Source organism: Hippoglossus stenolepis, chromosome 13 (genome assembly GCF_022539355.2).
Source record: "Hippoglossus stenolepis isolate QCI-W04-F060 chromosome 13, HSTE1.2, whole genome shotgun sequence".
Classification (NCBI taxonomy): domain Eukaryota; kingdom Metazoa; phylum Chordata; class Actinopteri; order Pleuronectiformes; family Pleuronectidae; genus Hippoglossus; species Hippoglossus stenolepis.
The window spans coordinates 9,870,990-9,893,756 of NC_061495.1; the positions used below are offsets into that span (position 1 = coordinate 9,870,990).

At 40.9% G+C, this 22,767-nt stretch overlaps 1 protein-coding gene across 2 annotated transcripts in view; it reads right to left on the minus strand.

Moving 5' to 3' along the window:
• The window catches only part of LOC118120013 (receptor tyrosine-protein kinase erbB-4), a 283,408-nt gene that overhangs the window by 73,926 nt on the left and 186,715 nt on the right, over window positions 1–22,767 (minus strand). For both annotated transcript variants that reach the window (XM_035174572.2, XM_035174571.2), the window contains exons 7-14: window positions 22,371–22,512; window positions 19,074–19,187; window positions 18,395–18,521; window positions 17,951–18,024; window positions 13,500–13,590; window positions 11,296–11,495; window positions 5,295–5,427; window positions 956–1,049 (exon numbers count right to left, since the gene is read on the minus strand). In XM_035174572.2, the coding sequence (XP_035030463.2) occupies window positions 956–1,049; window positions 5,295–5,427; window positions 11,296–11,495; window positions 13,500–13,590; window positions 17,951–18,024; window positions 18,395–18,521; window positions 19,074–19,187; window positions 22,371–22,512 (975 nt within the window). The remainder of the gene's footprint in view (window positions 1–955; window positions 1,050–5,294; window positions 5,428–11,295; window positions 11,496–13,499; window positions 13,591–17,950; window positions 18,025–18,394; window positions 18,522–19,073; window positions 19,188–22,370; window positions 22,513–22,767) is intronic.

A 22,767-nucleotide genomic window follows, 5' to 3' on the forward strand; every position in this document is an offset into this window, starting at 1 on the left:
GACGACCACAGGGTTTATCTGCAGCTCCAAGTCGTTTGCTTCCTGGTGAGTAACGCATTGCTCTGTCCTTAAATACTGGTGTTTGTGGCAGACTAACCATAGACTGCATATAAAGATGGACGACATGAGAGCTTATCAAAAGTGAAGCCAAATTAGCTTGAACAACCCCTGGTGGCTGGTTGCAGTACAGGCCATAAACCCTGCCTTCTCCATGTCATGGGATGGAACCAGGAATTAACTGAAAAGTCAAAGTACGATTTTTTGTAAGTCTCTAATCACATTGATGTATTGAAGTATTAATTTTTCTGATAAATTTGGCTTATTTATTGAAACATCATAATTGACAGCGGAGACTGACTCCTGATTGGTCAAGTGCATGTAGGGCGGGACCTTGATACTGCAGCTCCCCTCCACGATCACGACTGCACAGACTCTTGCACCAAATTACGTCAAAAGCAAAAGATGGTGAAACCTGTATCCAGGATATTTTGGCTTCATTTTTTTTCAAAAGCAGGAAGTGGAGAAGTGTTGTGCTTCTTTCTATTCAGTTTATGGGGCTAACGATGGAAACCAACAATTTGACCCTTCTAGCTTTTTCTGCTTTTAGCATTTGCATATGCATTCTTGGAATTTGATGAAATTAGAAAAATAGTGGGCTCAACCTTTAAAGACCACAGATCTTGATTTACAAAGTTGGTCAGCACATATTAACACTGATTAGTCTTAGCTCTGTGGCTTCTCGCTGCAAGACAAACAAAAGTGCAGTTCATCTCTCAGTAATGGAATAATTGTGCTTCATGTTAAATGCTGTTCTTCTTTAATGCCTAGATAAAAGGGAATGTAAACAAGCTGCTCAAACAACAGCGCTCTTCGCTGTCTACATTCAGAAGACCAGTGTGTGAAACTAATACTTTCAGGCGGCATCAATATTGTCGTCTATAGGAAACAGGCTTACCGGACCATGGCAGGTCAGAGAGTCATCGTCAGCTCGCTTGCACTGGGCATCACAATCCACGCACAAGGACTCGTTGGCGTACTCTCGAATATCCCTGAGAGAGGTGGAGGATAGTGAGGGAGGAAGGGAGGGAGGGATTAGGATGGGTGGGGAATAGAATGGGAAATAGGAGTGAGAGACAAGAGGGGGAGAGAAAAAAATGCTCCTTCAGTCAATATGGATGTTAAATCTTGTAGAAAGGAGACAATAACACTTTTGTTGCTTGTCCCTCCTTGAATAAGTGAAGCATTTTGCTTGAGCTGTAGGTACAGTTTGAAGAGTTACAACATTGAACAGCAAAACTTTAATCACCTCTGTTCGATATCATCTATATTTAGTCGCACACACGCACACACCCTTCCTAAACACACAATGGCTAATTAGCTAACTGTAATTCTGATGGCATCACTCACGGGGTCGACGCATCTGAAAGGTGCGATACCTGCGAGGGGTGCAACGATTTCAAAAATCTATTAAATTAAGTGCCATGTTATTCGATTTCTACAATCCCCTTATAATAGTAGAACACCAGAGTGGCCTCCAAAAGTCATAAATGCGACCACAGTGCGACTGAGTTGGCACTTTGCCTTTGTCACTACAGGACAAGGAGATTGACTTTTGGGTTCTTCGTCAGTAAAATAAAACTGAACGTTCCGTCTCAGAAATCGAAAAAAAAAAAGTCATCTTCCCAGTGGGATCTAAATCAAATTAGTATTAATTATGCTTCAACTGGCCTTCAGAAATCCTTCCAGGAGGCTAGGGAGGTAAGCTTTTGTCTGCGTGTGTGCTGATTGAAATAATAAACGCTGCAGTGTAGCTGGAAGATATCATTGATGCTCACAGTCTGTTGCTTGGTGGGTCAGTTGGGCTCTGCCTTCCTGTATTTTCTGTATGTTCTCTGTGACATACATGGAGTGAACATATTTGCAGTGAGTAATACATCTTAATATGGATTTGATGCATAACAAATAGTCATCTCAAACAGCTTTGAGCTTTTAATCCCCACTGCAAAACCTGCAGACAAATTAAACTGCCTGTTTGGTATTTTGAACAATAACGTCGATTGACTTTGTCAAATATTTTCACAACTGTTCATAAATCATTTGAGGTATAAGGTAATTCCAGCTCCTTGTCGATTAGCTGCTGTCTGACACATGCTGAGTTGTCAATACAAGTCTGAGATGAAAGGAAAAGGAATGAGCAACACACTGTAATTCTGCATGTTATGTTTTTTAAAAGGAATCTCACAAACTGTTAAACCAAGAAAATATTGACATGTAAAACATAGGAGTTACTAACATTTTGACTACAGGGGGGTCCTCATAGCCTGACCATAGACCGTATATAAAGATGGACGACATGACGGCTCCCTAAAACTGAAGCCAGAGCGCCTCGATGGCCACCGGATGTCTGAACGGAGTATATGCAATAAATTCGGCCTTCTCCATGTTAGTGGATAGGACATGAGCCGAACTAAATGGTCAGTTATTATCACAATGATGTATGTTTGTGTTCGTTGTCCGGGTAAGTTTTGTTTAAATAATTATTTGATGTTATAAAAAAACACCTGTTTTGATTGACAGCTAAGACTGACTCTCTGTTGGTCAACCGTGTATCAGAGGGACAACGCTACCGTGCCTCCAACCCCTGAATGCTACCGGGCAGGCTCTAAAAAAACGGCACAAGATGGTAGTGTTTGTATCTGGGATACTTTTGCTTCATTTCCAGGTAGTGGAGGGAAGGAGAGATGCGTCGTCCATCTTTATATACAGTCTATGGACTCGACAGGGCGCTTCTGTTCAATTCAGTCCTTAACGTTCCCTGTCCTCCATGTTTTTGTCATGTGCTGAAGGGGGGGAGGTGCATTCAGTGAAGCCCTGACTGGTTGTGGGTGGTGCTGGTGTGGGTAGTGCTGACGTGCAGGTGGACAGGTAGGCAGGGCGTGGCCCCGTGCGCAAGCAGTGACTGTGACACGCAGTGACACGCCTAGCCCCCCTGCCCTAGCCCACCTTCCGGTCCTCCTCACTCCTCTCCAGTGCGGCCCCCCCCCCAAAAAAAACCATTGTTGATCAACTTGGAACTTAAAAGCATCATTCAATCAGTTCTGCAAGGTAAAATATCTAAAATGTTATTAACAAAACTCACCAGGGGAGCAGGTCTCATCACTTTCAATAGAGAGGTGAAGAGCATATACTTCCTTAAAAGTCAAGGGACCTCTTTTAATTTCACACTCTGCAGGGGGCCTTCATAACCACCACATCATAAATTATTGCTTTCACCCTCTGGCTTTGATTTCATAGCAGAGTAAGTTCATAGTAAACAGAAAACAATATTGAAACAAAGAGCCTTGAGTTGTTCTTCTACTGAAATGTAACTTTAGATGAGCAGGTTGTGCAGCAGATTTTCCATCCAATAAAGTGTCCTTTGAGAATTTGATTTTTGTGTGTTTTTTGTGTGTTTTAATTCGATCAGTGGAAGACATTTTACTGCTACTTCACTCTCCTGGAACTCCTCGAGAATGTTTCTGCAGGGATCTTTCTTTCAGATTCTTAATATAGAAATCAGTTTGATCTTTCCCCACACTGGTAACCTGCAAGTTATAGTATGAAAGCATGATGATGGAGAATACTTGAAAAGCACAGTTCTACTTGCGGAATTACAAACCACACTCTGAGGACTCCGGGCAGGGATTTCCTCCCTGTTTGATATCAGGAACCAAAGAGCATTGTGAATGATTGAAAACCGCTCTGAGAACCCATGCAAATATAAAGCATTTTGTTTTGCAGGCCTGTATACACTGCATTCAGGGTCAAGACTATCTCAGTGATTGATATTCGCCCTGTGTCATTGATAATGAAAGGTGTAACTGCCAGTGATCTTGTGTGTAAAGCTGTGCTCGGACATGAAAACCCAATATCCTGACATTTTCCATAGTTTGCCTTTCACATATTATCGGGGTCAGACGCCTTCACAACAACAGAAAATTCAAACGAGTAGTGGTGTGTGGGTAGAGCCTGCAGGAGTCAGGACATGATTTATACATTTGGCTGTAAAAATGATCTCCGGCCCCTTATCGTCACAAGCTCTCGAACCTTGGTGTGTTTCCAAGTTGACACCTTTGTGTCTTCTAGATATTTGTATCCTGATCAACACATCACCTAGCTTGCTCTGAATTTTCTGACATTTTACCAGGGGGCTGGCTGGAGAAGTTCAAGAAAATGTCTGGAGCAACTGACGCATTCATTTGCAGCCCCTCCGTAAAATTCCAGGATAATGTCTGGATGAACACAGACAGGATCAGAGGTTTCTGTGTTTCTGAGAAAGTAGGACCTGCTCCCGGCAGACTACAGGGGCAGCATTACATGCCCAGAGAATATGAGGTTTTTTGGGGTAAAAGAGGTGAGGCAGGGACTATTCTTTTCTACTCATCTGTGTTTCTGTGCCTGTCTTTGTTTCCTCCCTGATTTACCAACACAGGCTTTTGGACGTTCACATAGATTTGGTACATATAGATTTAGCCACAGTCTTGGTCAGCCTGGTACAGCAGGTGAACTCGGCAGCAGAGGCACAGGAAATAAGTGGTATCTCGTCTAGAATAAAAGCAACGCATTTTGTATGAGAGGGTCAGGACACGGCCATTTCCATGTTTCCCTGCCACTGTCTGCTGAAGGACAGGTCTCTGGTATCAGTCCAAGGCGAGCAATGCTATTTCATTCAGGGGCTACAGCGCTGTAGACTAAACAGAGGATTTCAGACTGGTGTGGAATAAAGCAACTCCGGAAAAATAGACAGTTTGAATGATCACATTCACTTTGTTCCTGTTTGGTGAGAAAATCAGGGAGGCAAAATCCACAACCTCAAATAAAACCAGTGAAAGATTAAGGAAACCTCTTGATGTAGTGGTTTGTTTTACTTTGTGAGAATCACATATCGAGATGATGGGTTTACTTTACTAACTGTTGTATGATTTGGGGCAAATTTCAGGTTAAGCCAACCAGACCCTGACACGTCTCATTTAGAACACGCTAGACAACAGCAACACTAATAAATGGCTTCTGAGGGGAGAAAGAGTGCCTCTCCTCTTGATGTCTTATCCAATAGAATTATGTTTTCTTTATTTCTCTAATGAAGGTTTTTTTCTTAAAGTGAGTGGGTTCACCTTCACTATTATTCACTTAAATTAAACCTAGAGTCCCTCTCAGTGAAGTGGAGTGTTCTATTTACTCAATCAATGCCCCCGTGTTTTCAGTCCTTTCCTCTATGTTGATGTGTTGATGTTTCGTGTACATGCGAAGCTCACCCTTCGTAAAGGTTGCAAATCTCCACACAGGTTCGTCCACGGCTGAAGTGTCCGCAGGAGAGGCACTGGTCCGGGCTAGAACCCCAGCATCCTGCGTCTGAACACAGCGGGTCACACACCATGTGCTCCCTGGCTGCTCAGTACAAACATATACAAAGACAGGGAGAGTAGCAGCAAAGGATCAGATTTATGCAGAATGCAGTTGTGACTTAATGACTCTGCGTCGATGCAGACACAGAGAATAAACCCAAAATTGCCCCAAATTATCTGAATATAAAATTAGCCACAGTAATCACATTATTTATTGAAAAAGACACAGATCTGCTAAGGCAAATGCAAATTGCGAGTTTCTGTGCTTCCACTGAGCAGCTGTTCATTTGGCCTATAAAAAGTATGTTTTTGTGATGTGGCTCTCCTAAAAAAAATGGCAGGAGCAAGGGCAACGAGACAGAGGAGCATGTGTAGGGCTGAAAGACGTGCTGGAGGACGGTGATGTTCCGATTTCGTAAAGAAAAAGAAATCGTCAAAGAAGATGCACTGAGCAACAGCAGAATAATTAACCTCCTGGATGAACCACACATTGACCTTGTACTTTATTGCGGTGTATTTGTACAAAAACTTAGTATATAAGTGTGGAGCTGGCAGAGAAGGGAGTAAGTGCTGCGATGCCTGAATTTAAACATTTCGAACAAATGGTGACGAAGCACCGGGGGGACGCAGAAAGCACCTGCAGATGAAAACACAGACGTGTTTATTTAACTTCGACTTACAAAAGGGAGGGCGTAAACAATCAACTCTTAAACTTTTCTGTGTGTATTTATTTTCAAAGAATTCTCCATCATATTGATAATGACTCTTTCATGCCAAAAACATTGGATATCTGCCTCTACAGTGCATTTGTGTGTCGGCTGTTTAAAAGCCTGATTAAATCCCACCTTTGATTTACAAGGACACGAGTGTGAAAAAAGTGTCATTCACTTTGGATTGGATCCACTCATAGAAAGAAAATGTATCTTTCTCCTTCCCCATTCATAGTGAACAATCTGTTTCCTGTCCTCTCTGTTTCTGCCTGTGTTTCTATAGCACCAACAGACTCAGACCATTACATCCACTCTGTTCCATTATCTCCTCGTGTCTGTATCTCTTATCTCTCGCTCGCTCCTTTGTCCCCTCTCAGCGCTGGGTTCTACAAAGGTCGGTACATCTGAGAGTGTTACAGCGACGTAAATGGGAGTGTTGTAGCAGCCTGGTGACAGCGCTACAGATACACTTGGAACTTTTATCATCCCATCTGCGCCCCACGTGACTTCCACCTTGGTCGGTGGATTTTAAAACAGATTTATATGCCCAATGGGTTCTCTTCTCTTCCTCTTTCTTCTCTTCTCTTTTCTGTTGTGAAAAGGGCTCCTGTTGTTTGCCTGGCCTGGCCACATGTAAGCCAAAAGCGATGCTTCGGTATCGACCGTAGCAATGTTCAGATTGCTTAGAAATTCAGAGGCGGATGCAGATACATGGGGAAACAAGAAATCAAGTGTTTCTGTGGAGGGCAGAAGATCAAAGCTTTGCCTCTCATATTAGACAAATAACCTCTTTTGGGCTTCAGGCACTGTAGGTAAACTGACCAGGCAGAGGGAACAACAAGGGTAGCATATCTAAGGCATGAGCTGTAGACAAGGAAGAAGGGTTGCTGCTGAAAAAAGGAATAAACAAGGGAGGAGGAGAGGTTGGTTTGGCTTCTTAAACATACAACAAGATCAAAAAAGATGCCAACCTCAGATGTTTCTGACACGGTTGGAAAACAAAAGCCCATGGGGCTTTCCAGCAGGACAGAAGCAAGTAAGTAAGTAAGGAAGGAAATTAGGAGGCGAGGAGGAAAAAGAATATCTCAAAAAACCGATAACAACGGAAAAATAAAACAATCAGGAAAAACGCAGTGAACAAACATAAACCTGCCTGTGTCGAGGGGAAAGGTGCATGTGGACCTCGACTGTTCCCTGCACCCCTTTCTTCTGTATCAAAGGCAGCACTGAGAGTAATTCAGGGCAGCTACTGAAACGACCAAAGACTGTGGGTCTGGGTAATTAACTGAATAATACATCATGTGGAAATAACATGAATTAAATGTTAGATTTTTGAGAAAACACTTTTCACATGGGGTTTTCACTGGGTTGTTAAAAAAAAAAAAGAAATCCTACAAGGCTCAACCAGAGATTTTTTTTTTGCAAGTATAATAGCTCAATGGTAAAATCTCTGATTGGGTGGAGAGCTTTGTTAAAATATGTAAAGCATTTTTCTATCTTTGTGTTAAAGAAACTCCACATCAATAAACTGCGAATTACTAGAAATCCAAAGTGAATTAACCTCGGTGAAATTCGATTGGCCAGATTGTGTTTATGTGCATAAACATATTATATATATATTTTTACTTGTTTTAACAAAAACAATTTACATAAGCAAGAGCATTTCCAAAGGTCAGGTCCTATCATTTCCTGGTGGACTGCTCCATTTTGTCTGTTTTGTTAGCATCCGTAAGCTTGAGCATAAATTACTCTTTACAAGTCAGTCACTACATTCTTTCTCCAACTTACACAGCTAACATTGTTTGGCTTAAGTCAAGCACCTGTTTGTTTTCAATTGTCTTTTTTCTCTGCAGGTTTTTTAAAGCACAAATTCTACCGACACTGGCTCTGATCTACTAAAGTGAAAATGAAGCAGTTATACTGAAATCAGTCATCATTAATCTCATCTTTACTAGTAGGCCCTCTATATTCTGACATAGCAACATTTCTTCAACGGAAAAGGAGCTAGATGATGTAAAACATGCATTTTCGGAGCATGCGGATCAAGTGTAAAGACTATAGACCTGTTCTGTCAGGTAACTCTCTCTTGTGCTTGCTACGCCTACTCAGAAATGGTCGACCCAGGAGTACAATCTACTAAAGGCCCTGACGCGCTTTCCATTCGAACTATAGGACTTACAAGATGTCAACTGGACTCCATAAAGAGGTGAAATTCATCATGCCCTGAAAACCCTGACAGGAATAGCCAGTGAGGTCTGCATGAACTCACACAGTCCTGCGGGTTGGTCTAATCCAAAAATATTTCAAATTCGCTGTGTGGGTTTACGATGTATGTGCAGTGCATGGCCTTTAAGGGGATTCTGAGAAACCTGTGGCTATGAAACTGCTTTTTCTGTCCAAAAATGTGCTCTTCTGATTGCACTCAGCAGTCTAATAGAAGTGCACTTCCCAGCCCAAGGTTTGACCTTTTTTCACAAAAGGTCTGCGGTCTAATAACATCATTATAAAATACTGACATTTTATTGCAATCAAGAAATTTAAGGATTCAATCTCAGCCTTGAAGATTCTGTTTCGTTCCTGGCACCAAAGTGAGCAGGTCCTGCTTCTATTCAGAAGAGCTCAGTCAAAAGAGTTAGTAATGCTGAAAGTGGGCAGTTAAATGCACAATGAATAATTCTTTTTTTTAAACCCAATTCATTTTCATCCAAAGCGAAAGAGGACATTACATTGGAAGACTCAAGCTACAGACAGAGTGTCATCTGCAATCAAAATCTGAAACTACCAAAAAATACTAAACTTTCCTAATTCTTTGGCCTTAATGAGGGAACAGAAACTTGACTTGTTAACTTTAAATTTTAACCTTCTTTAGGTGTTGTAAACGTTCTTACTTTCTTCCCGCTGAGTTTGCCTTGAAGGGCTTTTCATCTGTAAAACATACAATGCTTACTGTCGTTAGCTCCTTGAATCTGGTAAAGGGAAACTCCCCAAAAAACCTTTATCAGGAAAAAAGGAACTGATGATGTGACCAGACCAACTACAGTACGACTTCTATGCCTTGTATTATAATTTGAAAACAATTCTACTCTATGTGTTTTGATTCTGAATGTATTTAACGAATTCTACATGCTTAGCTGTGTTTTTCCGCTAGCTACACGTACTTCATCTTACAGAAAGTGATACTGTAAAAAACAAGTTGGTGTCAGGTTTCTCCAACAACCCAATGACGTTTCTACATCAGTAAAGTACTTCAGCTATAAATAAATGGGCACATGCAGTCTCCTTGTCCTCTGTCTTTGCTGTCCTGCAAGGCTGCGAGACCTGCCCTTTTCTAGTCCCTGCTAGGCTCAGTCAAGTGTGGAGGCGGGCGCACACGCACACACACACACACACACACCTGCACACATGCAGAGCCATGTCAGAGAGAGCAGTGTGTGACTCTTGAGTCTCACCCAAAGTCTTCAAAGTCACTTAAGATTGTGTGTGTGTGTGTGTGTGTGTGTGTGTGTGTGTGTGTGTGTGTGTGTGTGTGTGTGTGTGTGTGTGTGTGTGTGTGTGTGTGTGTGTGTGTGTGTGAGTTCAACACTAAGGAACTGCCCAGGGGAAAGGAGCACATGAACAGTGAAAAGGGGCCAACTCAATAATGCAAATACTGGCTCATTAATGAACATTATACATAAATGAATAATGTTTTAACACTTGTGGCAGTGAGATTATAAAAGCTCGTCCATTTTTAGAAGCAATTTATATCTCATCAAGTGACTTATTTGCCAATTTTCACTTGACCAAACCTTGCATTCCCTGAATGCTTCTGCTGGTAAATTAGTTGTAAGATATAGGATTGTTTTTTTTAATTTGTGAGATAATAGCTTCCACTCGAGCAGCAGACAGAGAATTGTGATTATCGTTGACTGTAAAGTGAAGTTCTAAAAAAAGATAATTTGCTCACTTTGCTTGTGTATCAAAGTCCCTTAACAGAAGCAGCAGATGTTCCTTTTCCCTCAAAGTTATCAACTTGATTTCAGTTTTGAGACTCGAGAGTCGATCTAAAAAGCTGGAGTTTTAGCTAAAGCTGATTTTTGTGGCAGGTCAGCAATCCCAATTTCTCGCAGACCATTTGTGTCTGAGTCTTCGGTTCCACAGTAAATCTGAAATATATTTCTCCGTAATCTTCCAATCTGTAACCCATTTATAAATGTGAACAAGTCTGTCAAGGCGGGAAACAAGAAGGAAAACTCTCTTGATGGCGCCTGGAGCCGCTCAACTGACGTGGTATGTTAGAGATGAACACGAAAATAAAGTGGAAAAATACAGTGAAGATTTAAATTAAATATTTAACATCTTTTACACTCCAAAAAAGTGCCCCACAGTTTGTCAGAGGAGATCCAAAATCAGGACTCTAGAAATGGTTTCATTCTTATACACTTTCTAGAAGACGAACAGATGTTAACCTTGTTAGTATTCAGCTCTTTAAAATGTTATCAATGATGATAAAGGTCCTTAATTTGAGTTTCTTCCTCAAATCGTATCTTTTTTTAGAGGCGCTCTTTTCCAAAATTGTATTGTGATAAGGGAATTTTTAGTTTTAATTTGTGACCTTATCATATTAAGCTTTTTCTGTTTTCTCTTCCCTCTAGTGTGAGTTAGACTGTTGTGTGTGTAACAGGCCCAAAATGGCGCTGCTCTCCCCCACAGACAACACTGCTCCTGAGGTTCCTAAAACGTTTCGTCAGTTGCCCAGCCGATACTAATGCTGACAGGCCCCCTAACAAAGCCAGGGAAAGTGAAGGCCAACATTCACAACAGAGTGGGCCAGGTAGCCAATCAGAGCAGACTGGGCTTAATGAGGTTGGGGTGTGGGGGGTCTTAGACTAAAACCAAGTGTTTCAGACAGAGGCTGAAGAGAGGAGCTGCAGCAATGAACAGTATGAGGAAAGTGATGCATTTTCTGAACATTAAATCTTCTCAAGTAATAAGCCAGATCAAAATTATGAACCTGAATATGATCATAATACAGTATGTCTCCTTTGTTATAAAGATGTACAGCTTATCATCATTATTCACTGTAGGTTTAAATAAGTCATGGGAAACATGCTGTTGCAGTTAAATTGTAATAGTTTTTTAGATGGGCCTCCATTTCTGTTGTGGTGCAGGCATACATGTGATTTTTTTATTTGAGTTTTTCTTTATGTGTGTGAACTTACAGCAGTCCTTCGGGCTGCGGTTGTTGCGGACCAGAACCTTCTGGTTTCCAGCACGAAACAGTCTTGTCCAGTTCACAGTGTTGTAGTAGCAAAGCTGGCTGTTCTCTGCAATGTGGACGTTCCCGGCGCTGATCTCTCTGAGAGACTGCAGCTGCAGTGACGAGATGCCCTGCTGCTTCAACACCAGCAGGGAGATTCCACTGAGAAGGAGGAAGAGGAGACCAGAAGTACGACAGGAGAAGGGATGAGACGGAAAAGGGAAAGGGAAAAAAGGAAAGAACAAGAAGGAAGAGGAGGCAGGGAAAAGATGGTTTTAATTCTCAGTTGATGACATTTCTTTTTTCAAAGACCTAACACCTAAAACCATGTTTTTAACATAAGGGAGAGGTATTATTAATGGTCAGGGTCATACAAATTTTCGAAACTGACACTGTTGATGTTTTTGTTAAATTTTCTTGAATATATCCCTTAATTTCTAAATAATTCATAGTAATACAACATATGGACAACAAACTAAATAAATAACCCCTTCTTTTTATAACATGCACTGCAGCTCACCTTAGAATCATTTCATGTAAAAAAAAAATTTTTTTCACATTACTTGCACCTTATACCTTGTGCTACCTCTGAGCTCTACTCTTGATCTTGTAAATGAGACCTAGCAGCCTCCACGTCACACTCTGCACTGCCAGCCCCTGAGTCAGATTGCAATGGAAATGTGTTGGATTGCAGTTCAAACTCCAGACAGAGGATCGGTGAGGGGAAGAAACGACTGCGTGGAAAACTCACTTTCAATCTTTTAAAGTCAACATATAGAGAAAACAACTACTTAAGTTGAGTTAATTTGAGAAAAAAAGCCCCAAAAAACACAACTCCATTTCAGCATGAAAACAGTTTCTAATTATTTCCATTACGGTCTTGTTTTCTGTAAATAATAAAAAAACAATATCATCATTTCAAAATGTTGACATGCACCTTTAACACTATGGTTTTGTCAAACTGTAATTAAACTGCATCTGCTTAATGCCTTGCTTTTATAAAAGTTTTTTCTATATGCGATTGCAAAAATTTAACTTTAACAGACTGACTTATTCGATTGTTATTATATATTTTTTATCATTCTACCCACAGTCCGCTCTTTCCTCCTTTTTGTCTTCAAAGCCGACCCCCACCTTTTCCCATAAGCCCCACTTGCTAAGTCTGAAAATGACAGGAGGCCAGCGGGGTGCCAGAGCCATCAGATATACAGAGGGTATGCAAGATCAAGCACGGGCCAAAGGTGGGTGGCACGCTATAATTTGTACCGCGGCCTGCTGTTTCCATCTGCAGGTGGATGACACACAAGTGCACGCACACCCTCATGTGCACACTCGGGCGCACACACAGAGACGCACTGTATTTAACAGTCCACACTATGCATTCAGAAACTCTGCTTCAATCCAAAATGGCATTGTAAACTTTAAGAGCACCTTGAGACATATCCCTAAAACTTAAGTGATAATTATTCATCTATCCGATTAAAGATTAATCACACATCGTTGTTTTAGACACAGTAAGTCACTTCTCGTACAAGCATCATGCAGACATGTGTCTTATTTACCAGAAACATAACCCACCAAAATAAATGCACTATTAAGTTGCATAAAATAAAAACATCAGTATAACAATATAACAATGTACTGCTATAGGTGCACATATTTGGAAATTTGTAAAGACCCTACCAGATACTTTATTGGAAATGTTGTAAAGTTTGCAACAAATCAAATTGCAGATCAGATCACACCCTTTAGCAGCATGTTGTTCCATTTCTTTTTAAAACATTTGGTCTTAAACAGGTCATGTGATATATGCTCAGTTGTTGATTAGGAATACAGCTGTTGTTAAAAGTGTACAAACATTAATCTTGTACAATTCTTGCAATGTCCTCATCTTGTGGCAACATATTAACATTAATACATTTTGACAAATCTTACGAAATTCAACCACCACTGTAATCAAAATTTCATCAGAGGTTTAAATTTTAGAGAAGACGGGTGTTTTGCTACATGTTTTCGCTACAAAATAAGACCTAAATCATTTATTTAAACAGTTTGCCGTCTCCTGTACAAGCACTGAGCTCCGTCTGAGGCAGTGTTGTGATATAAATTACACTCACAGGTTCAAAAAATAATCACAGCGAGGTTAGTGTATTCTCAGGTGTGTACCTGTACAGCGCTCTTCCCCCAATAGTTGCCAGGTTGGAGAAAACACTCAAGTCTGTCATGTTGTCGGGCCAAGACTGGATGTTCAGAAAGCCTAAATGGGGGACAGACACACAGACACACACAAAGAGGTGCTTTTTAATGACTCACCAGTGTACTGACTGTCTATCATGTCCTCTATTTCACACAGCGACAACAATAAAATGAGCAGGGCGAGTTGGCATCTCTGCGAAATTAGCAGCATGCCAGGGACCACGGTAACCGCACCACCTGAGTCTCATCTGAAAGCAGCCAAGCACAACTCAGAAAACCGCCATAGGCACGGCAACCCCCGAGAGAGAGGGGCTCAATGCCAGCTATGACTGAGTGTAAAGTTTGATTTATCAATATTTTTTTGCATTTTCTTTATCTGCCACTCCACCTTTGAATAATTCAAATGATTAAATGAATAGCTAAGAGGATGGCTGGAGCTCATTTAGTATTTTCAATAATGGATTCAGAAATATAAAATATTTAGCGGAGGAACGGTAGGGAGGTACAATCCAGCTAACGCCAGATGACAAACAAAATGGTTGGATGAGGCTATGCGACCACGGGAGGCAGGTGGAAGAAAAGAGGTGGAGAGGATGGAGGAAAGAGTAAGAAAAGAATTCACAAGATTACTTTGGCATTCGAGGCCACAGTCTGCCTCCATGACAGAAGAGGAGGAGGTGGTGGATGGGTGCGGGAAAGACCCCATGGGTGTGATGGGCAGACTGGTGCGTTCTCCAATCACCGAGCAGTATCTGACTCCACTATATTAAACTGAGTGTTTCCTTCCCGATGGACGCATCATTTTTGTTTATTCAGAAAGGGAGGGAACGGCGGAGGGAGGTTTGAGGGGAGTTGCGGAGATGCATGTTGACAAGGGAGCAATAACCTTCAATAGCACCTTATTCAGTTCATGGACCAGCTTTTTTTCTATGTCAATCTCAGCTGAGCAGCGGCATGAGGGTCTGAGCGAATGTTTGATGAGGAAATGAGCACCCGAGAGAGAGAGAGAGAAAAAAAAGTCAGGTAATTGTGAGGGAGCACACACCAGGGCTTCTGCAAATTGACATGAGCTGAATTTGATGCACGCTCTCACATTGATATTGTATTGAAGAGGTTTAAAAAAGGAAAGCAGAATAAATCCAACATAATTACCATTTTCTGAAATAGAAAAAACAATGGATGTAATCCTCTTTATTAGTCTTTTTACCCCTTCACCTCTTTTCCAAGAGAGGACACAATATGGCTATAATGCCATTATCGTGGAACTGTGACGGGAATTCATATTTTATACAATGTTTCATGTGATATTTACACCGAATATTAACATCCATTGCAGGAAAAAAACAACAACTAAAAACAACCTTTGGATTCTAGTTTGATCCAGGTTGTTTATTGCTTTCCCATCCCTGACTTCATGGTGTGTAGTTTTTAGGATGGTGAGCGCAACCTCAGCCCAGAGGCAGCAGTGTTACACAATCGTTAGCCTTGTACTTGTCGACACTAATTGTCTTAATGACAAAACCTGCAGTGCCGAGGCACCTCACAGCTCCGCCATAGCGCTCTTATGGGGTGGGGGGGGGAGAGTGGTGGGGGGGCAGTGCGGGTGCTTCCTAATCAAGGTAACAAGCCACTGCCTGCCGCACACTTGTCTCTAGCTAATGTAATACTACATCAATATCACACACATGCTATGACCTGCGCAAGATGGGTACAGACAACTGCAGGTGCATCGGGGGCACATGCAGGTGTGTGTAGATACGCAGGAACATGTTCGTAAAACTTTTATTCTGTAAGCTGGATTTAAAAAGAAAAATTGGAAAATGGGGGTTTTGGCCTGAAGGTTGTCATTTTGTATTTCTGAAATGACTCGGTGGTGAAGGAGGGGGAAAGAGAAATGTTCATCTTTCTTACCCGAGTCTGTCAAGATGACCTTCAGCAAAAATACTGATCACCTAACTCATCACGGGGCTGAAAGACTATGATTATTCATTTTTTTATTACAACTCTTTCTATTGAAGTTTTCAACACTGTAAAGTTTCAACATAGTGAAGAAAAACATAGAAAAAAAAGACAAGATATTCATGTCCACGAAACAACTGCTTACCCTAACTCCGAATAATATTTTACTCGGAATATGCAAGAATTGAATTAAGACCTGTGAATATATATGTAGACATGTCATGCTTTACGCTGCATGACCTGGGTGTAAACAAGATGGAAAAGTAAAAAGGAGTTGTAGCTTTTCCGAAAATAAAAATAAAGCACCCAAAATGGTTTCCTGCATCTTACATTGAAATTTCAGGTTGGGGCTTTAACACTGGCGAAAACCTTGGAGAAAATATCGAGACGTAGCTCATAGTTGACATCATTTATATGTGAGTCATAATTGGGCCATGCTGCGTAACCTGTAAACAGGAACATGAATGGAGTATTCTGTTAGCAACTCATGTAAACTCCATAATCAGGATAATGTCTCATTCTGAAAAATTATATCGGTGTCCATGTTAACATAGAGCCAATGATTTAAAAAGGACAAAATAAATCAGACTGTGGCTATTTTGAGGGGGTCTTAGTCATATCTATGAGCCTTAGTGAAAAGCTTCAAGGCGTTAGATGAAAACCACATTATTGGTTTCGTTCTTTTCATGCAATTTGATGCCACTGACAAAATAAGGAACAGGATATTCTCTTAAATGAATAAATAGATGAATATATCTGAATCTTTGCATGTGCATAAACCTGTGTGACCACATCTCAGGAGCTACAGCTGGCGGGAAGGCTGTGCTGAAGCACCTCACTGAGTGGCTCTGTGCAGAAAAAGGGCAAAGTGAAAAGATCGGTTATGTGTTGCCGAGAGACACATCAGTGGCACACCAATGCACACAGCAAATTACAGTGCGGAGCCAATTAAAGCAGAAGGCCATGAGCTCAAAAAGCAAAAGGTTAAGAGTGCTTAAGTTGAGATGATTACATTCTGAGCCACAACAATGAGAAACCCACCGATGCTGAAGTGCTTAAGCAGCCTTTGGGTGATATGTCTTTAAAGATTTTTATAAAAAAAAAAAACAGAGAGGCAAGAGCGACTGAAGAAAAGTGAGAAAGGACATCGGAGAGGGACAGATGGACGTGCTGGTGTGTAGGATGAGAGCTGTCCTCCTGCACAGCTCATTTGAAAGCAAGAGCAATGCCGGTTGTAACCCTGGGGTCACAGAGGCAGGTTGGCTGCCTCAGTCAGTGGTCACGTTCTCCTGACAGCTCGGAGAGATGACAAGCCCGGCCGACACACATCTCTGACTACATGGTGCTTGGCCAATGGTGGCTCCCCGTCACCTCCTCTCAAGCTGCCATCACAAACCAAAGCAGAGGAAAAGCACCCTTTGGAAGCCAAGTTTTTTTAACTAGTCCAGGCGAATTTAAATGATTACCCTTGGCATTTTCAGAATACAGAATTTGGCCCCAAAAATCTTTGCTTTGAACAACAACAAACCAGGGGTTTTTATAGCCGAGTCTCAGAGTCAGATATTCAGATCATGGAACACAAGGATGCGATGGCGCCACAAAAGCGGTAAAGCTGAGCAGGTAGGAAAACACAAAATGGGCATATATCATATTCTATCACTACATTTGTCCTTGCTCTTTATACATTGTTCATTTATCTTCACAAATATTGCATTTAAAGAATAATTACCATCAACTACATTTGCAGTTGTTTGCTATTAGTTGCAAAGGAGGCAACTAAATTGTATTCTTACTTTTTTTTTACAACAATAAAGGCAATAAAAGACAATGACATCATCAGAGTCAAGTGAATGTGTCTTTTCGGGGGAGAAGCTGTAACTGCGGCTCCTGATTAATCAAGCTTCTGCTTTCGTAAACCCCCGTCACGACTCAAAAACGTCACTCACAATATTTCAACTGGAAGATTCTCTGCCACAGCGGAGATACGAGGCTTCTCTCTGACGGCGTTGTCAAGTGTCTAAGCTGGAGAAATGACAGCGTACATGTGGCTCAGAGGTGACGGTGGCATAGGGGAGCAGGAGGATTAACGATGCGCACCGCATGTTCTGGATCTTTTCTTCATGGTGCGTGAAGGGAGAGCTGGGACTGTGGGACTCAAGGCTAGGGACTCCCAGAGGGAGGAGCAGCAGCAGAGACAGAGGAGATTGAAAGACTCATCTGATATTCATCTTGTGCTGCAATGTCTGTCCTTGGTGTGGACAGTCTCACAGTCCCGGTGGGGGGAAAAGGTTGAGGTAGACTTGAGCAAATACACACACATATGCACACACAAGCATGTGCACACTATTCGGAATAAAAGCGCAAGAGGGAGGATGAAGGAAAGAGCAATTACTATTTATTTCTATTTTTATTCATTTGTATGCATGTGTACAGATGCATACTGTACGGATGATATGACTCACCTGTGATCTCCCGAACGGTGCGGAACACGCTGAGCTTTTCTGGGTCTAAAGCCTCAATATTGTGGTAGACGTCCCTGTGAATGACAACGGGAGATCAGAACAACACAAAATACAGAACAAAGCTTTGGCCTTTTATGCTGCACAGATAAGCAACGTACAAAGAAGCTCACTAAAATTATTTCCTGATTATTTGCATGCATACAGACAGATATTTGACCTTCTGCACTCCCACCAATTCGTTTTAAACTCTGAAGGATAAATCATCAGCACATAAATACAATTTTGGTTAGATTTGAGATAATTTAGATTTCAAAGACTTGACAAACCTTCTAATTCAAAGCTACACTCTTTAAACAGAACATAATATGCATAAGTGTAATTGCAGTTCTACTATTTCACTTCATCTTTTATCAATCTGATGAGCTAAATGTTCTCAGCTCTCACCCTTTGATTCCAGTAATGAGGAACACCAGGTTGCCATTGATTTTGGTGCAATTGACAAACTTGTCAATGTTGTTGGAGTCCACAGTCTGAGCAGCCTGGAGGCTGGCGGTACCGATGCCATCGCACGCTGGTGATACACAGTGAGAGAGCAAACAGTTCAGTTAAATGTGTTAACATGCTCAAACAATGGAGATTTAAAAGAGTGATAATAAGAAGAAGTTACAAGTCTTTGTCTCATATTGTCTTTTTCATGTTTCTCAAAAACAAAACCTTTCTATGAACCCTGTTCCAGAGGCTTTGCTCTCATTCAAATTTTCTCCCAAACTTGAAACTTCTGCTTTGTTTGCAGTAGACAAGAGGCGTAACTTTTTCTGTGCAAAGCAAAAAGGGATTCAGAAAAACTCTGCAGATTTGAAGCCAAATGGGATTTGATGTTCTGACTCACAAGAAGCTTAGCAGAGGCCACTTACAGCCCTGTTTGTGTATCATGGTTTCAAACATAACATATCACAGAATTAATGTGGTAATGATTTGTTGGTGTTCACATGCTCATCATGGTTTGCCCTATATGAACAGTGCTGTTTTACCAATACTAATTTATGTCATAAATAACATCACAGATTGCTACATAGATGTTCAAAACCATGGTAACTTAATTCCCCATTTACTTGTGGGTTACCTTTTGGGCAGATGTCAGTGCAAGGAATGCACATCTTAGTGCGGTTCTCCTCGACCTCCATCTTGTTGCTGGGGCACGCTCTAACGCAGGAGCTATGGTCCACCACGTAGTTATCTGAAAAAATCAAAATCAAAACCTTTGTTTGTCTTACCGGAACATACGGTACAATATGTGGCATGTGCAGGTAATCACACATTACACTTTGACTGATGCTTGCAGTTCTTCAGTGACTTAATATTTCTGTGCAACTGACAATTTCTTTGTCCACCGCTTTATTCTTTTCACTTTTTGGTGGGGCCCTGTTCCATTTCACTCTTAAATTCGAACTCCAATCCACGCCGTAGGAAAAGAAGCTGATACTAAACACTGAACACGGCTGTCGGTAGACGCTCGCTGGCCAGTGGCTAATGCTACGACAACAACAAAATAACAGGAATCTGTTTTTTATGTGAGACCCAAGACGGAGAAGAATGAACCACTGATGTAATATGGAAATCAAAACACCACACTATACTGTAGGCCACGTACAAACAACCACAAAAAAGTCTATATTTCCTGCTTTAACCAACCCTGAAATATCCAAACCACCATGACTTGCATCCTTGAAGCGGCAGTTTCATCAGCCTAGTTTCTGTAACACTACAGCATCTTGTGTCTAAAAGTAACAATGCCTTCAAGTCCCACTTGCTGCTGGTTGCCCTTTTCACTGATGCTGGGCACAGCATGGGGCGTCCACTAGTAGGTGGGGTTGTGCCGAGTGTTAAACTCAGAACAGAGGAGTAACAGCGAGACCAACAACGGTGCAAAGCAAAAGAACAAACTGATGATGATGTGTTTTGTTATCACCTTTGATGGGTTGGTGAATATCAAACATAACCTCAGGCTAGACACTGTTGCAGGACAGACAGCTCATCATGGTGAATTGAATAGGGATTTGCTCCATTCAGTTTTTTGTTTACTGCTTTTTTCGGCTGTTGATTTCCACCACCGAAGTTTACCCAGTATGCAAGTGCACTACAAATTCAAATCAGGCTTGATACATGTAACACACAAATAATACAGACTATAAGACTGACTATGCAGAGAAGACACACAATGTATTACTTATATATGCTGAGTTATGCTATAGCTTGAAAAAGTCTTCATCGTTGTAGAGGTTTGGTTGAAGACTATTTTACTTTGATTTATGTTTATGCACAATAGGCCCCTCTTGATAACAGAATGTTTTGCAGATAAAATTCTCCCACTGGGAATTAAGACATCAGGTCCTTTTCAAAGAAGAGCTGAAGTGTAAGTAAGAGCTGGCCACTGCTAACTAGAATGTTCTGTAATCGATCCAAGCGTTCATCTTGTTTGAAATGAGCAGGGATAAGTATTTACTATTTAATCCCTCCCTCCCACTTTCTCCAGCTGGATCAAGAGCAGGGGATTTCACTGCATATGGAACATGAACATTATTTATACAGTAAACTAGCCGCAGCTCGTCCAACTGATGTCAGGCATCATTATATTCAGTACGTCAGCGATACAGCTCAGCAGTCAATAAGAAACACAGACAAATAATAAGCAAAATATCAGTTTAAAAAACAAAAACAATAAGATATAGGTCATATAGGGCTATGACCAAAAATTATATCTAGATACTTATTTGCATCTCAGTAAATTTCAATACAATATCATTATAATTTTATATAATTAGAATATACAATAATTTATTTTAAGTTTAGAGATGTGAAGGTTGGGGTTTTAAACTATAGTCTTATGAGCAAACAGCAAAACATAAACTAGATAAATGATCTGTCATATGTCCTCGCTGTGTTTGTACAATGTATAAACACTACATCGATATATACTGAAGATTTTCTATTTTGCTATTGAGAATTATAACTCAATATTTATTGATATTCATGTTTCAATGCAATTTATGTCAGCAAACACATATTTATTCCAAGTAGACTTTCTGCAGAGCCAGGCTCTGTATGTGTGTTTGGCCACTTGTGTACTTGAATGAGAAATATAGAAGTACCGTGCATATTATTTTGGTCGTGTGAAAAAGAGTGTTCCTAACAAAGACAGAACCAAACTTGAAAAAACCTACAACCTGTATCCTCAGCTTCACCCAACCTAAATCCGCCTCAAACCTTTAAACCTCAAACAGCCTTTAAAAGATCTGCAGCAGTGTCCTCACTTGGCGTAATGTCCCTATTCCCAGGGTCCAAAACTCAAATAGGTCCTCACAGAGGTAGAAACACAAAAGCACACACACACGCGAACACAAACATCTTAGGGAAACAAAAGACAAATTGTGTTTATGGTAGCAATATTTGCCCTGCAAAATGATCCACTGGTAGTAATGAGAGGGTTATGAGAAGCTAAAGCAGTAAATGCAATTCAAGCTCCCTCAGTATCTAATTGTTTTTCTTGGTCACGACCAAACTTTGATTTGCACGTTAAAGCAGAGCAGTGGGGAGTGATGGTGTGTGCATCCTGTATGTGTGTGTGTGTGTAAGTCCATGACAAATAGCCTATGGAAATGCAAGCAGGAGTGTGCCTGTGCGTATGCATAGTTATGGCCTTTGCTAAAAGCTTCATGTAATCGTGGTGTAATGTGTAATTATGACACATGCATTTCTGTCTGCACACTATGTACCTTCCATTCTTCACGGCATCCTTCAGATATCAGCTAATCTGCTTTTATCTAGTCCTCAACGACAGAACAAATGAGTGTGATTCAACGTAGTTTTTGTAAATGTTATTTAACGTAATGCCTCACTGAAAAGTAAGTCATATCAACTGTCAGTTATTTAAGAAAGCATTTGTTTTTTAGTTTCTTTAAGAATGGGAAACGGAATTAATTAGCATTAACCAATTGTTTTCAATTTATACAGGACATAGTTATTATTAGTAACTTGTTCTTGCTTTGTCCTCATTTTTCTGTTTTCTTACTTTGACCAAAATGAGTTATTGAGCAGTGAATGTTTGAATGTGGTAAGAGGAGCATGTCTGTTGATCAGTGTTCTCTTGCAGCAAAACACAAGACTTTTAAGTAAAACAAAACTTTGGTTTGAAGAGGGTTTAAACTTTCAGGCACGTTGGGGTCAACATTTCATTTATGGTTCAATGTTGAGGGTTAGTTTTGGATTTTAAAATCCCCAGATTCAAAGTGGACCTTGCAAATTGACTGATTCCTTGGAGTAATAAGTTAAAAGCTACATTATAATAAAATTACAGTTATAACGAAAGGGTCGTGACCGAAATAACAGGATACCATGTTTGTGTGCAGGTGGTGAGACTTACGTGGACACTTCTTGACACAGAAGGCTCCATAGGTGTACTTTGCCCTGGGGTTGTGTTCCAGCTGGAAGGTGGTGGGGTTGTAGACGAATGGCTGGGGGCACTGGGTCACACAGGCCCCACTGTCATTGAAGTTGGTGCAGGCCTGTACACAAAACACACACAAAACCCACACACACACACACGCAGCACACACAGTGTTGGAGCAGGTATTTAGATTGTATATATTATAGGTGGATGTGCCTTTACAAACCTACATAGCATCTCAGGCCAATGTGAGAAAACAAAGATAAAAAGCTGTGGATCAAACAAAGTTGAACCAAAATGTTGTGTAAAAAAACAATAAATACATTCAATAAAATACCAGATACATGATTTTGCTTTTTTATTTGAATTGTTC